General features: G+C 39.7%; 1 protein-coding gene across 1 annotated transcript in view; it reads left to right on the forward strand.

The window, feature by feature from the left end:
- DNAH8 (dynein axonemal heavy chain 8) overlaps positions 1-15,181 on the forward strand; it is a 153,988-nt gene that overhangs the window by 108,832 nt on the left and 29,975 nt on the right. Inside the window, exons 65-72 of the mRNA XM_081940825.1 lie at positions 129-247; positions 1,697-1,800; positions 7,624-7,800; positions 8,982-9,149; positions 10,365-10,577; positions 12,470-12,607; positions 13,882-14,009; positions 14,629-14,800. Of these exons, the coding sequence (XP_081796951.1) occupies positions 129-247; positions 1,697-1,800; positions 7,624-7,800; positions 8,982-9,149; positions 10,365-10,577; positions 12,470-12,607; positions 13,882-14,009; positions 14,629-14,800 (1,219 nt within the window). The remainder of the gene's footprint in view (positions 1-128; positions 248-1,696; positions 1,801-7,623; positions 7,801-8,981; positions 9,150-10,364; positions 10,578-12,469; positions 12,608-13,881; positions 14,010-14,628; positions 14,801-15,181) is intronic.

Consider the following 15,181-nt stretch of genomic DNA (forward strand, 5'->3'; position numbering starts at 1 on the left):
AAATTACTGTTTAAAACTGTGATTTGTGTTTATAATATAATAATGTAATACCCTAGGTTGTATCTTAAGATCATTATATAATTAAATGGCATTTGAACCTGAAGAGATATCACTATTGTAAATTACAGATATCGGCGAAGAGCTCATGTCACCCCCAAATCTTATCTTTCTTTCATCAATGGCTACAAAGATGTTTATGCTGAAAAACTGTTCAGCATTAATGAACAAGCTGAGCGTATGAATATAGGTAAGATAAGTACAAGTCAAAAACCTTATTTTCTCAATCCTTTTACTATGTCATCATATAGCATTATAGCAATAGAACTATAGCAATAGCGCTTAGACTTGTATATCGCTTCACAGTGCTTTACAGCCCTCTCTAAGCAGTTTATAGATTCAGCATATTGCCCCCAACAATCTGGGTCCTCATTTTATTCACCTCAGAAGGATGGAAGGCTGACTCAATCTTGATCCTGGTAAGATTCGAACTGCCAAACTGGTGGCAGCTGGTGATCAGCAGAAGTAGCCTGCAGTACAACCACTGCACCACCACGGCTCAATATATTCAATATATTCAGAAGTGAGCCTCAGCTGGACTTATTTTCAAAAGCATTTTGAAGACCATAATTTACTCTTCTCTACTAATTGATTGTAAAATTGCAAATGGATCAATTGTTCTGTTCCTATAATTTTTTATTACTTTGGAGGAGTTAATTATTATTCTTACTCTTATATAACTATTCTGGAAATACTTGCTATGAAAAGTAGGATGTAAATCTAATGGATAAATCAATTAACAGTTAGTTGTACATAATTATCTATTCATTATGTACCACAAAGTTGAAGTCAAATGTTAGTGACTTAGCACAAGGTAGATGCACTCAATTACAGCAGCGACGGATACACCAATGTTTCTCAATTTTGTCAACTTAAAGATGGGTGGACTTCAACTCCCAGAATTTCCATCTGTGCTGGCTGGGGAATTCTGGGAGTTGAAGTCCATCCATATTCAAGTTGACAGAGTTGAGAAACACTTGCATGCGCTATAAAAAAGCTCTGAAGGGCCAGGTAGGGAAGATCATGTTGGAGAAAGTTTATGTGGTTGTTAAGTGTTAACACTGATTTATTGGTCTATAATTAATCAAAGAAAGTGAATGAATAAATACTGAAGTACAAAACATGATGTAAAAAAATCAGTGAATGGGTTAAGTAGATGGGATCAAATTAAATCAATCAAGTTAAATTGATGAGCTCCTCAAAACAGATGAAAAGTTTGAAGAGGCACACTATGAAGTGCTGTGAACTCAAGCATTTTTTTGTTGTGGAATCTGGGATAGAAAGATATGGGGTAATTTATTTGATGGCATTGGTATTAAATAGGTTTAGCTTTAATAACTTTTGTTTTTTCAATCACCTACTAATTTTCTTCAGTTTACTTTTTCTTTACCGTTACTACTTTTTGTACTTTATGTTGCTTATCCTGAAAAGGAATAGCAAAGTAGATATAGATTGATAAGATGTGTTTAGCTGAGCTCTCTGGAGATCTGAATCCACTAGTAAATCCTAGTTTGGAGGTCAGACACTTACCCACTTTTTAGTGGAGGATGTTGGCATTTTATGTTCATAATGTTGCCTTAATACAAAATAGAACTATAAATGATTGCCAACTTCATCTGGATTTTGACCATTATTATAGGCCTTGCTAAACTAATGGAGGCTAGTGAATCTGTTGCTAAACTCTCTCAGGATCTGGCAGTAAAAGAAAAGGAATTGGCGTTGGCTTCTGTAAAAGCAGACAAAGTAAGTATAAGTACACATTAGAACATTAAGTACACAAAGGTTGCTCATGGATTTTTATTTGTTTGGCCTATGTTTTTAAGCAAATATGTTGCACCTCCTAAATCAATCTATATTTTCCCCCACTGCTGAAAAATATGCATTGTAGAATCTGCAATAGATGGAAGATCATTAAAGCCGACTACTATCTATTCATGTTGTTTATTCTTTTTATACTGTACAGATTCAGTGTTCAGACAAACACTCAAAATTGATCTGATGACATATTTCCTTCTTCTCTTCTCAGAATGATTATTTTAACTGCTACAACTGGTTTAAGTCTATTTATTTTTATTTTTTATTTTTTGTTTGTTGTTTGTTGTTTGTTTATTCATTCATTCATTCATTCATTCTTTCATTCTTTCATTCATTCATTCATTCATTCACTCACTCACTCACTCATTTATTTATTTATTTATTTATTTATTTATGGCAATTGATTGAATCCTAGTCTAGTCCATAAACTCAAGGCACTTTAGAACAGTTAAACTGAAAATAAGATCACAAAATCTAGCACCACACACAACATATTATGTTAAGATCATAAACATCTAAAACACATCAAAACAAACAAACAGTTGTCTATCCATACAGTTATGGGTTGAAATGGTTGTAATGGCCTTCCGAAAGGACAGTACAGTAGGGGCTATATTATTGCCCTATGTTTTAGGTGATCCACAATATCAATGAAAGTGATTAATATATATTTTAGTGATAGCCTGGTCCCTGTTCTCATCAAAAAGTCATGCTAAGGCTTTTATTAAAAATTTTTTAGGAAATAGTTAATTGAGGCAGTTACTACTAATATTTAATCCTCCATTCTTCTCAATTTTAGGCAGTGTTGAATGAGGGTGATTTTTAAGATTCTTTTCACCCTAACCCAACAGAGATCTCTTTTCCAAAGGTGAAAAGCACAAGAACCAGGATAAAGTAATCTGTTTTACCTTGAAGCCATACATCTTCATATTGAAAAGCTGGAACTGATTTCTAGCCACACTTTTGTCTGACATGCATTGCTATATGCCCTTTCCTTTCGACTATGTGCTCAGACTTTGTGCTTAGCAAACAAATATTTACATACATCCTCAGGCAGAAAACTGCACAGCTCTCTACAATTTCCCATTAAAAAGGCAGGGTTGGATGAAAGCGATGTGTAGGGAATGATTGACTGATAACAAAAGGGATATACAAACTGGTTAATGAAATCAGTAAGGATAGCATCGAGAAAACTAAAGCTGAGAAAGAGGTGCATTGGGAAAAACTGAAAGATATAAATAAAACATTTTTCCAGAGTGTCAAAATATGATTCAAGGCATTTGTTGCTCTAGTACATGGGGAAGGTGGAGAATAATGTGAGGAAACATGGATAAGGAGGAAGTGCTTTGTGCTGTCTTTGCACCTCTTTGATCCCAGAAGAAATTCTTCTTAACGTGCCTGAGGAAAGGAGGGAAGCACAGCCCAGAATCAAAATGGGTATATTAAGAGCCTACCTTGCTAAAAAGCAAGTCTCCAAATATTTTTCAACTCCTCTTCCAACCCCATCCTATGATTTTTATGAGCTGATCCTTTGCTTCTTTACCTTGATTGGACTCCTTGATTTATGTCTTTGTAAATGTTTTTTGTTAGGTTATGCATGAATTAATTAACTGTGTTCAAGAATTACAGGCTTAATAGGTGTTATTTTCCATCTGCCACATGGTCATGTATACTATTCTTCAATAGGAAGGAACTTATCCTACTGATATTGTGCTGAAAATGACAGCTTATTTGGTGCATTGTTACCTGCCAAGTTCTTCCTGTTTCTGGAACCGCATGCTTAAGAATAAAGAGGCAAGGAAGACTAGGGAGTCTGTCCTGGCTAAGCCAGTTCCTAATGTCAGTCATACTACAGCAGTGATGGCTAAACTTTTAGAGACTGTGTGCCCAAACTGCAACCCAAAACCCACTTATTCTCCTGTGCACTGCTTGGAGATTCCAAGCATGGGTTAAATACAGTCTATCTGCCCTAGGACTGAGTAGATTTATGCCTTCTTTGCCTCATTTAGATCAGTTTAAAAACTCAGGACTAACCGTTAGGACTAATTTTGAGGAGCTCCTCAGTTCTAAGTCAGATAGATTGGACTTTCCAAATTGTGCACAGAGAAATATCTCCCTTTTTTATTTTTGTATAGATTCCTTATTTAGGTAGATATAGATAGGCAAAAGCTCAAAAGGAAAAAAAAACTTTACCTCTGAATTGCTGAGGAGGGCTGCTGGGTGTCCGGAGAGATGCTGGTCGCACGCAGAGTGAGGAACGGTAGAGTTGCTTGTCCGGCAGCTGCCGGTGAGGAAGGGGGTGGCAGGAGGTTTCCCGTCCGTTTTCCCCCAGCCGCTGCTAATAGTTAATAGTCGGCGGTTTCTCCTCAGCCTAGCAAGCGCGGTGGCCATGCTTTTTCATGGTTGCTAACTGTCATCTTGAGCTCAGAGAGTGGCGGCGCAGAGTGGCAGCCATTTTAAAGTGACTTTTTTGCTCAGATCGTCATTTGGAGCTGCTTGAAGTCCCGCGAGTTGCGCTCAAGCCCCTCAGCCACAACCGCCCCCAGTTCAGGTCAGGGACCAGGCCCCAGCCTCTCCTGGCACTTCAGTTGCCATGGAGGAATCAGTCTGGGAGGAGGAGGAGGCCGAGGAATTCGAATTATCAGAGGATGAAGACCTTCCTCCCGATAAGGCAGCCTTCACTGGGTTATTTAAGCCATCCTTGTTTAAGGCCATCCTACACAAGGCCAAAGTCTCTACTGAGCTAGGGTCTAACCCTAAGGGTACGACCAGACCATCCTCCTCCTCTAAGGACTCAAAAGACTTTTCAAGGAGAATGCCCCAACTCAGGAACTGATTCGGGTTCCAGATTTATTCATGGAATAAATTCATGGTCTCCTTGACTTCCAACTCCTGCCCGCAGACCTGCCCGCAGACCTGCTGGATGGTCTCAAGGTGGAAGACAAAAGATCCGAAAAGGCCTGTCATAAAATGTATCAGGTGGCCGCCTGGGCAATCAGGGCATCCACCTCTGCTTCCTTCTTCACCAGGGCTTCCCTCCTCTGGCTGAGAAATTGAGATCCAAACCTCCTTCTGAGGGATCTCAATGTTGTCACGATCTCAATAAAATTATCGCCACTGGCAGGCGGACATGAAGGCAAAGTGAAGCTGGCTTTTGCTCCCTTCAAAGGGGGACAGCTTTTTGGGGATAGCCTGGACAAATTTGTGATTGAGATGAAGGACAAACGGAAGTTGCTTCCTGCCACTCTTAAGAAAAATGAGCGGAAAAGTTCCGGTTCATTTAGGAAACAAGCTTTTCGAACACAGAAGCCAGCTTAGGCATCCACCTCCTCTTCCTACCATAGACCCTACCCTCAGACAGGTGGCAGGAGTCAAGATAGGAACTTCTTTGGAACACTGGGTAGGCAACAACAGCAGTCCTTTCGGAAGCCATTTCGTGGTGGTTCCAACTCCCGCCAATTCAGACGCAGCAAGTGACCATCAGCGCGTCCCTCCCATAGGTGGCCGGCTTCAATTTTATGCCAACAAATGGGAAGAAATTACCACAGACTCTTGGGTTCTCAACACAATCAGGAGGGGTCTGGTATTAGAATTTTCGGGCGGAGGGGATGGATGCGCTGAGGTTCAAGTGGCCCTCAGGACTTCTCTACGCATTCCCTCCCCTCCCATTTATTCCACAGGTAGTGGTCAGGCTCCTAGAGGAGGAAGTGGAGATCCTCCTTGTGGCCCCACATTGGCCCAGGAGGTCCTGGTATGCAGACCTTGTCAGCCTCTCCATCCAGAGACTGTGGAGGATTCCTCAGAAGCAGATCTCCCTCAGCTAGGGAGCCATCTGCCATCCGGACCCCTAGTGGCTTCAATTAGCCATCTGGCACTTGAGAGAGAGCTCCCGAGGAAGCAGAATCTTTCTGACAAGGTCATCAAGACTATTCAAGCATCCAGAAGGCCATCCACTACATGAATATATGACACGGCATGGGTCGCCTTTTCAACCTGGTGCAAAGAGCATGGTATCAGAGACATTTCAGCTTCCATAACGCAACTGCTAGACTTCCTTCAGGATAGATTGGACAAAGGACTGGCGCCCAATACCCTTCGCTGCCAAGTCGCTGCTTTGTCCACCATCCTTGCTAGAGGTTCATCCCGATCCCTGAGCCAACACCCTCAGGTCAAGAGTTTTCTGAAGGGCACGGCCAATATCCGTCCTCAGACTATACACAGATATCCTTCTTGGAATCTGCTGTTTGTTCTGCGAGCCCTGACGAGCGTGCCATTTCAGCCGATTCGGACTTCTAGTCTTCACCATTTGACTCTTAAGACTGCCTTTCTAATTGTGATTACATCTGCTAGAAGGGTCTGAGAGCTTGCGGCTCTCTCAGTTAGGGAGGAACTGTGTATAATACATACTGATCGGGTCATCTTGAGACTCGACCCCACCTTTATTCCCCAGGTGAACACTCACTTCCACAGAACCCAGGAAGTGATTCTCCCTAACCTTTGTCCCAGACCTATGTATCCCAGGGAATGTATTTGGCTTAAGTTAGACGTTAGGTGAGCTGTTCGCATATATGTTAGCAGGACTAAGGAATTTAGACACTCTGAGTCATTTTCGGTGTCATTTCAGCCTGGGTCGCTGGGCCGCAAGGCCTCATCTTCAACCATTGGATGTTGGCTGCGGGCCTGCATCAAAATGGCCTATGAACATCAGGGCAGAGCCGTGCCAGGTCGGGTGACTGCACACTCCACAAGGAGTGCTGCCACTACAGCAGCATGGGTGACCCAAGCGTCCACCATTGACATTTGCAGAGCAGCTACATGGGTGTCCCCCACTGCATTACAACACTGCATTAGAAATTACAAAATTGACACCTTTGCCTCAGCCGAAGCCTCCTTTGGAAGACGTGTTTTGCAGAAAGTTGCCTTGGCTCCGGACAATCTGGACACAAACTCTTCCCTCCCTGGGACACAATAGCTTGGGTATGTCCCATGCTTGGACTCTCCAAGTAGCACACAGGAGAATGACCATTGGCTTACCTGAACGGTCATTCTCTGGGTGCTGCAGGAGAGTCCAACCCCGCCCAGGATTAGCTAGATGTCCAAACTTTTTGTCACGGTTAGAATCCTGTAAGGCGTCCTGCAGCGGATAAGACCTTTGTTTTTAAACTGACCTCAGTGAGGCAAAGGAGGCATGGTTAAAGAAAAATCTACTCAGTCCTGGGGCAGATAGACTGTATTTAACCTATGCTTGGACTCTCCCGCAGCGCCCAGAGAACAACCGTTCAGGTAAGCCAACGGTCATTTATCGCAAAGTGCCAACATGGCAATTTAATCTGAATAATGAGGTTTTACTACCTAAAATAATGTTAAACAAGGCAGAGTTCAGCTAATTGTTCTAAGAAAAATGTGATAAATACACTTTTATGCCCTTTCAGTTTTTTCCTGCTTTTGAAATATTACGTTTAGCAACAATAAAAAAGGAAAACTTTTGTAATATCATTTCTCTCTTTCCTTCCCTCCCTCTCTCTCTCTCTCTCTCTCCCTCCCTCCCTCTCTCCCCCCTGTGGGAGAAACACGATGGAGCTGGCCTGGGGCGATGGCCCACGTGCCCACAGAGAGGGCTCAGAGTGCCACCTCTGGCACACATACCATAGGTTCACCACCACTGTTCTATAGCTTTGGCCTTTACCATTCTAAATTTCAGATGTTTGCTTTGTAGATGATGGTGCATCCTTTTTAAAAATGTTATATTAGGTGCTGGCAGAAGTGACTGTAAGTGCTGAGGCTTCAGCTAAAGTGAAGAATGAAGTTCAAGGGGTGAAAGACAAAGCCCAGAAGATTGTAGATGAAATTGACACAGAGAAAGTGGTAGCCGAGGCAAAGCTGCAGGCAGCCAGACCAGCCTTAGAAGAAGCTGAAGCCGCTTTGAATGTGAGTGGTGCTTAGCGCTGCGCAGGAAATGTGCAATACAAAAAATGCACCTTGCATAATTCTTTAGTAAATGTATAGTGAGAAACTAGAGAATGTTATCTTAATTCAAAATAGTTCCTGTCAGGCTAAAGGCAACAACAGCTCTTTATTGTAATAGAACAAGTATGTACAATCCAGCGAAGGTTCAGTCTGACAGCAGCCCTTTTATAGGGAGCTGTCAGACGCTTCAACCAATGAGATTAAACCTTGGTGGAAACCATTATAACATTTGCTAGTATCTAACAGTTCCCATGTAAGCTTAAATTACCTGCTTTTACCAAATTGTATTATCTGTTTGTCACATATTTGTTTATTTGAGAGGCGCTGTTTACCATCTTGATTATAGCGGTTTTAATGGTTGGTAAAATTAGTGTCTCCCTATTCCAAATTCCCAATCTCCCTTTTAGCAGCTGGAGTTAAATTGGACTTAAATGTAGAAGAGTAAAGTTCCTTAGCAATTTTATAAAATATTAGTCAAATATTAGTTATATATTGTAGCACACCTGATGATTCAATGTTTAAATATCTTAACTGAAACAGCATTCAGTACAACTGAGCTTCTCATATTACATCAAACCCATAGGCTACTGCTGCTGCTAATTAAGGAAGCACAACCTATCAACGCCAAAGCCTATTGTGTTTACCAATTTGTTTGTAATTGCGAGACAATTACCTCGGCAGAACTGATAGGTACTTGGATTTCAGAATGAAGGAGCATTTTCTGAAATGGGTCCAGACAGCCTTGAGTAATCCAACAACAGCAAATCATAGCCATAAAATGCCTTCTTCGGCCATTGCAAGACACTTACTAACTACTGGCCACCAGGTGGAGCCAAACTCTATGTTTAAAGTTTTACTGTGCCATATTTTGCCAAAGCAGTTGCCATTAATGGATTGAAGTCTCCCTTGTGTCTGCAGAAACAGCTGTATGTCAATCTGCGCCTCTAGTGGGCTTGAGGTTTGTCATTGGTTGCTTCCCTGCATACGGTATAGGCTTAATTAATGCTGTTGCTAGATCTTATATTTCAGGCTGATTTTAACCGCATTTTTGTCATGTTGGTACTGATGAGTCAATACGAAATGCTTGCATCTACCACTGTTTGTCTTTTAACTGTATTGTTTTACAAAAATATTTTCCATAGACTATCAAACCTGCAGACATTGCAACAGTTCGAAAACTTGCCAAGCCACCTCATCTGATTATGAGGATCATGGATTGTTGTCTATTACTATTCCAAAAGAAAATTGATCCAGTTACCATGGATCCAGAAAGGCCTTGTTTAAAACCATCCTGGAGTGAATCATTGAAAGTAAGCAATATTTCCAAACACTTTTAATATTTTTTTAAAACTATGGTTAATCATAGAACCATGGGGCTGGAAGGGACCTTGAAGGTCTTCTAGTCCAACCCCCTGCCCAAGGCAAGAGTTCTTATAAGATCTCAGTCAAATGATTGTCCAGTCTTTTCTTGAAAACCTCCAGGGTGTAACAAAGCCACAGCACAGTTGTAGAAGGGGGAGTCCTCAGTTTTCACAATTTGCCTTCTTTAGCGAAAAACACAATATACTAACCTAAAGTTCCTGATTCTCACAAGTGTTTTGTTTTTAAGTGTAATGTCTGCAGCAAAAAAGCATAATTTAATGGGAAGAATTTCCCATACCACAAGCACCAGAAAAAGTTACCATAGTTAGTTGTTTTACCCCAAGCACATACATGCTAATGTACACACACACACACACACACACACACACGCTCTGCCAGTATGATTTGAATTCATTTTTTCTTTAACATTTTTCCCTTCTGTTCAGTTGTGACTGGTTCCCAGAGGCTGCCTGGACAAGTCTCTGCAATTTTCTTGGCTAAGGTTTTCAGAAATGGTTTGACATTTCCTCTTTATTCGGGCTGAGAGAAAATGACTGGTCCAAAATTATTAAGTTGGCTTTGAGCCCAAGGTGAGACTAGAACTTGTGGTCTCCCAGTTTCTACCCTGGTGCCTTAACTGTTGCACCAAGCTAGCTCTCTTTAAGAAGATAATCAACAATAATATGATTTGGGTTACTCGTGTATTATATAATTAGCATTTCTCAAATACGTATCTTCAGTCCAATAACATTTTACACTTCATCTGTTTCCCTCCCCTGTTTCCTTAGGTCAGTTCTTTAATCCTTCATTTCAGCCATGTTCATAATTATAAAATCTCTTCCTCATCCCACCCTACAGCTGTGGAGCCTGCGGTTCCTCAAAACCTCATATAATAAAATCACAGATAAATAAACTGAGAATAGGTATCTGAATCAGCCAGGAAAAGTCAGTTGAAACATTCCATATATCAACAATTCTTACTCCATCATTTCAGTAATGGAACTAACAATGGTGTTAATATTTTGAGACTTGTTTAAAGAGAGAGATTTTTTTTTTAGAGAGGAGATGTGCTCAGAAAACTATTATACCTGGAAATGTAGTAAAGCAAAACATTACATTTATAGGGAATGATGGTTTGTATTTTTCCCCTTTTCTTTTTACAGCTAATGAGTGGACCATTTCTCCAGAGTCTCCAACAGTTTGCCAAGGATACTATCAATGAAGAGATGGTTGAATTATTGCAGCCTTATTTTCAAATGGAGGATTATACTTTTGAGAATGGCAAAAAAGTCTGTGGTAACGTGGCAGGGCTACTTTCTTGGACCCTGGCCATGGCAACATTTTACGGCATAAACAGAGATGTATTGCCTCTTAAGGTAAAATAACAAGATTTCTAGTTAATGAGAAGAAAACTATTACAGATTCTTATTATCATTTCTGTCTGCACAGAAAAACTACAGACATCAAGTGTATCATCTACTTTTAGTTTCAGAGACTTTGTAACAAATAATTTAACCACCCTTGAAAACAGATAAATTTAGTTAAATATAGGGACAAATTGAAGTAAATCTTTCAACTGTACACAATGTTGTAAATAGTGCTAATTAGTTAAAATGCAAAACCACTAAAATTCATCATTTTGAAAAAGACTTTGGCTCTATGATGTTATTAATGATGCCTTTCCTTCCTTTCTCCCTGCCTCCTTCCCTATAGTAAGCCACCCAAGCCATAGCCTGTGTGGCTTACTATAGTTAAACAATATTTAAAAACTCCTCAATTAAACAGAGAAATAACAAGCTCAGTGATGGATTCATACAATATCCTGACCCAGTGCTTGCAGAAAGAGTCAGGATCTAATGGCAATGTTGGGGCCGTGCACAACCCAGAAAGATTTTTGTTCCAGATGGCAGAAGCAGTGATGGAGAAGGCATGCCTTCTGAAGCCTATAAGATGATATTGTTTAATTACCAAGACTCAAGCATGCTGATCCTTCTGGATTTTCTTGAGCAGACAGAGACAATTAGAAACAGGTAGCTCCATAAATATCAAACCATGTGCTATGCAGTGACAAACCAGCACTTGGATACAAAGTGATTTGGACCTGCATATGCCACTATGAAGGGATATTCTAGGCTGTACTATCTACAGACTCCTCACATCCTGGACATAAATTGTTTCAACTTCTACCCTCAAAATGACGCTATAGAGCACTGCACACCAGAATAACAAGACACAAGGGCAGTTTTCCCCCGAATGCCATCACTCTGCTAAACAATTAATTCCCACAACACTGTCATATTACCTACTAAGACTGTATTACTATTCTTCTTCTCTTCCTTCCTAGTACCTATCTCTTCCCACTTATGGCTATATCCATGTTGCTTGTATGTTTACAACTTATTATATTTTATTGTTTCCTAGTATGATTTGATTGTTTATTAGTATCCTATGACTTATGATTCTTGATGAATATATTTTATTTTTTCTTTATGTACACTGAGAGCATATGCATCAGACACAAATTTCTTGTGTGTCCAACCACACTTGGCCAATAAAGAATTCTATTCTATTCTATTCTATTCTATTCTATTCTATTCTATCCCATCCCATCCCATCCCATCCCATCCTATCCTGTAAAACTAGCAAGTATAGCCAGCTGCCCAAAGGCCCAGTCATCTCTTGTTTTATCATCAAATTGTCACCTTAGTTTTTCTTTACATAGACGATAAGAATCAAAGCAGCGTTTTTTTGAGATTGGAGAGTTATTAGATAGTAACTACCTACTAAATAACTTTATAGAAAAATATAGAAGAATATATCTACAGTGACTAATCGGTTGATTATGGGTCATCAACTCATTTTCAGCTTCTAGCAATCACAAAGATGGATTTTTTTCTATTACAACCTATCCCTAATCTGGCCTTTCACGTCTTCCAATGTTTCACCCATCATTACTGTAACTGAATACATCCACCTTACTGCTACGTAGTTATTCTATTTTTCTCTTTCCTTCCTCCTTTCCCAATATTAAAGTCTTTTCCAGATGGCTAGATCTTTATATGTTAAAAAGAAGATAATTTGATCCTGGTCATTTGTGTCTTCAGTGAGAACCAGGTTAATTTTTTTTTTCTTTTTGCCTGTCCATGGTATTGTCAGTTGTCTTCTCCAAGATGAACTCAAATATAGTCTTGGTTCTTCCAAGACCTACTTACTTTAAACATAAAAATAATTTTTAGTAAACATGCTGCTTCATTTTTTTTATTTTTAGACTAACTTAGCAAAACAAGAAGGACGCTTGAAAATAGCCAATGCAGAATTGGGGAAGGCACAATCATTGCTGGATGAGAAGCAAGCAGAGCTGGACAAAGTGCAAGCCAAGTTTGATGCAGCTATGCAAGAGAAGATGGTAAACAAGATAAAATTTCCAAATTACACATTCCATATATTTTGCTATTACTTATTTATATGCCCTTTTCATTCTAAGTTAGGAAAATGCTTGCTCAGCAATTTTGGATGCTCTTTGCTTAACTAATCATTGCCTCTGCTTCAGAGGTGGTATTCAGCAGGTTCTGACCAGTTCTGGAGAACTGGTAGAGGAAATTTTGAGTAGTTCGGAGAACCGGTAAATACCACCTCTGACTGGCCCCATCCCCATCTATTCTCTGCCTCCTGAGTCCCAGGTGATCGGGAGAGAATGGTGATTTAGCAGCAACCTTTCCCTGGAGTGGGGAGGGAATGGAGATTTTACAGTATCCTTCCCCTGCCACGCCCACCAAGCTGCCCACCAAGCCACGCCCACAGAACCGGTAGTAAAAAAAATGAATCCCACCACTACCCTGCTTCCTCAGTTCTGAGGCAGGGGATGGAATCAGGTAGTGGACATTGGCACTGCCTACTTTTGCATTTCCATATCCATACCATTAAGCTTCTGAGATTGGTCTGATACTGAAATTTCATTGAAACTCTAGTTAGCACTTTAAGCAGAAATCTTAAGGCTGTTGATCTTGATGCCTTCAGATCTTTGCCGTATCTTATTTAAATTCTCTTTTCAATTCTTTTAATTAGAGGTTGGTAGGTTACAAGGGGGAGGCGAGAGATATTGGAATATTGTCAAATAAAGAAAATATATAGTTTTATCTTGACTTACAGAAATGTTTCTAGGCCTGGTCTAACAAGGATTTTGGAGAGTAAAAATGGCAAATGGTTGTAGATCAGTATTTTATGTGAATTTGTGCCTTTTTCTGCCTGGGCTGCAGGGAAAGAAACTAAACAATAATTATAGCATCCAGCCAAGCTCAAAAATTAACAAGACATACCTATATTAATTTGCCTTTTAGTAAGTGAATGTTTTGTGATTAGTTGCTTTGGTACCCAAGAGACCTTGGGAGGAGGAAGTGTGTAGATAATCTAAATAAAATTCTGTGAATAAACAGGTATTTTGATTCCTTTGTTAGTGAAATTCCAAAATCCATTAAGGTTCCTAAACTATGCATGCTCTGAATTAATTATGCCCAGTAAAAAAAAGTGGCAGGTTTTGTATCTTCATGCTCAAATTTACAACTAGAATCTGTGCCAGATATGTTGGGGTTGCCATATTTATTTTCAAGTTGCATGCTCAACCTGCACAGTTCTTGGGATGAGCCCTTGAAAAGTGTAATAAGATATATTTTCAAATGTCAGGACCTCTTGAATGATGCTGAAATGTGCAGGAGAAAGATGCAGGCTGCCTCTGCCCTTATTGATGGCTTGAGTGGAGAGAAAATCCGGTGGACTCAACAAAGTAAAGAGTTCCGAGCCCAAATAAATAGGTATAGTAAATTACCAATGCAATAATAGTATACATTTTAAAATAACATAATGCAGTCATAGGAAAATGGAGATCAATGCCTGTCTTCAATCTATAAAGTATAACTGTCCTTTTTATTATTTTATCATACTGTTTATCTTTTTAAATGATTAGAAATAGATAACTTTTAGATAACTGCTGGATGGATAACAATGAAATTTTGAGTGTAACTCGTTCCCTTCTTATGATGGAGACCTAGCTAGGTGAGCCAAAATTAGGACCTGTCATCTGGCTTCATCCCTCTAATATTTTACATCTCCTCAGAGTTTAAATCAGACCTACTAACTGCTGGGTTATACCAGAAATGGTAATGCTGCTTCACTGTGCTATGTTCCATTTAATCGGCTCACTGAAGCAAGAGGTTAGTGCAAGGAGCAGCTTTGTTCATTTCGGCAGTCAATTGTGCACATTTTGAAAAAGTTATAAACTTTTCAGTTTGAACCTGAGAAGTAAAATAGGTATCAAAGTGATTTGTTTTAAATGCCTTTTTCAAACGAGCTTTTTAAAATGCCTTTGCCACATTGCTTTTTTAAAAGGTTAAAAAAAAAAATCTTAACGAAAGATTCCATGATTTTTCCTAGGCTTGTTGGAGATGTGTTACTTTGCACAGGCTTCCTTTCCTATTGTGGCCCTTTTAATCAGATATTCCGGAATCTCTTGCTTAAAGACTTATGGGAGACAGAGATGAGATCACGAAAAATCCCTTTTACCGAAAATCTGAATATCATTTCAATGTTGGTAGATCCCCCTACGGTAGGTTTTCAGTTCTGTTAGGGTTTTTTTATAGTTTAGATTTTAAATTCTATTGCGCTATGTGGTTGGCTAAATCTATTAACACGTGTTATTGGCTTGATAAATTCCTTCTCACTAATTCTGTCTCCGTACATGTTGTCACCTAGCCAACTTTGCCTGGGTGTAAAGGCTGAGCAGAGTAACCACAGAGTAAAAATATTCCTGGGTATTATCCAGCTCTTAACTAGAGTGAGAAGCTGAAGAATTGCACCTGCATGGTAAAAATGTTAGTACAATAGCAACAGAATATTCACTGCACTCTCAAAAATTGTATTTAAGTCATCCTGGGTTGCCTCTGGGGTGAGAATGGAGTCAAAGTACTATTATGTTACAAAGGAGACA

This window comes from Natrix helvetica (assembly GCF_964273705.1).
Source record: "Natrix helvetica genome assembly, chromosome: 2".
NCBI classification, from domain to species: Eukaryota; Metazoa; Chordata; class Lepidosauria; order Squamata; family Natricidae; genus Natrix; species Natrix helvetica.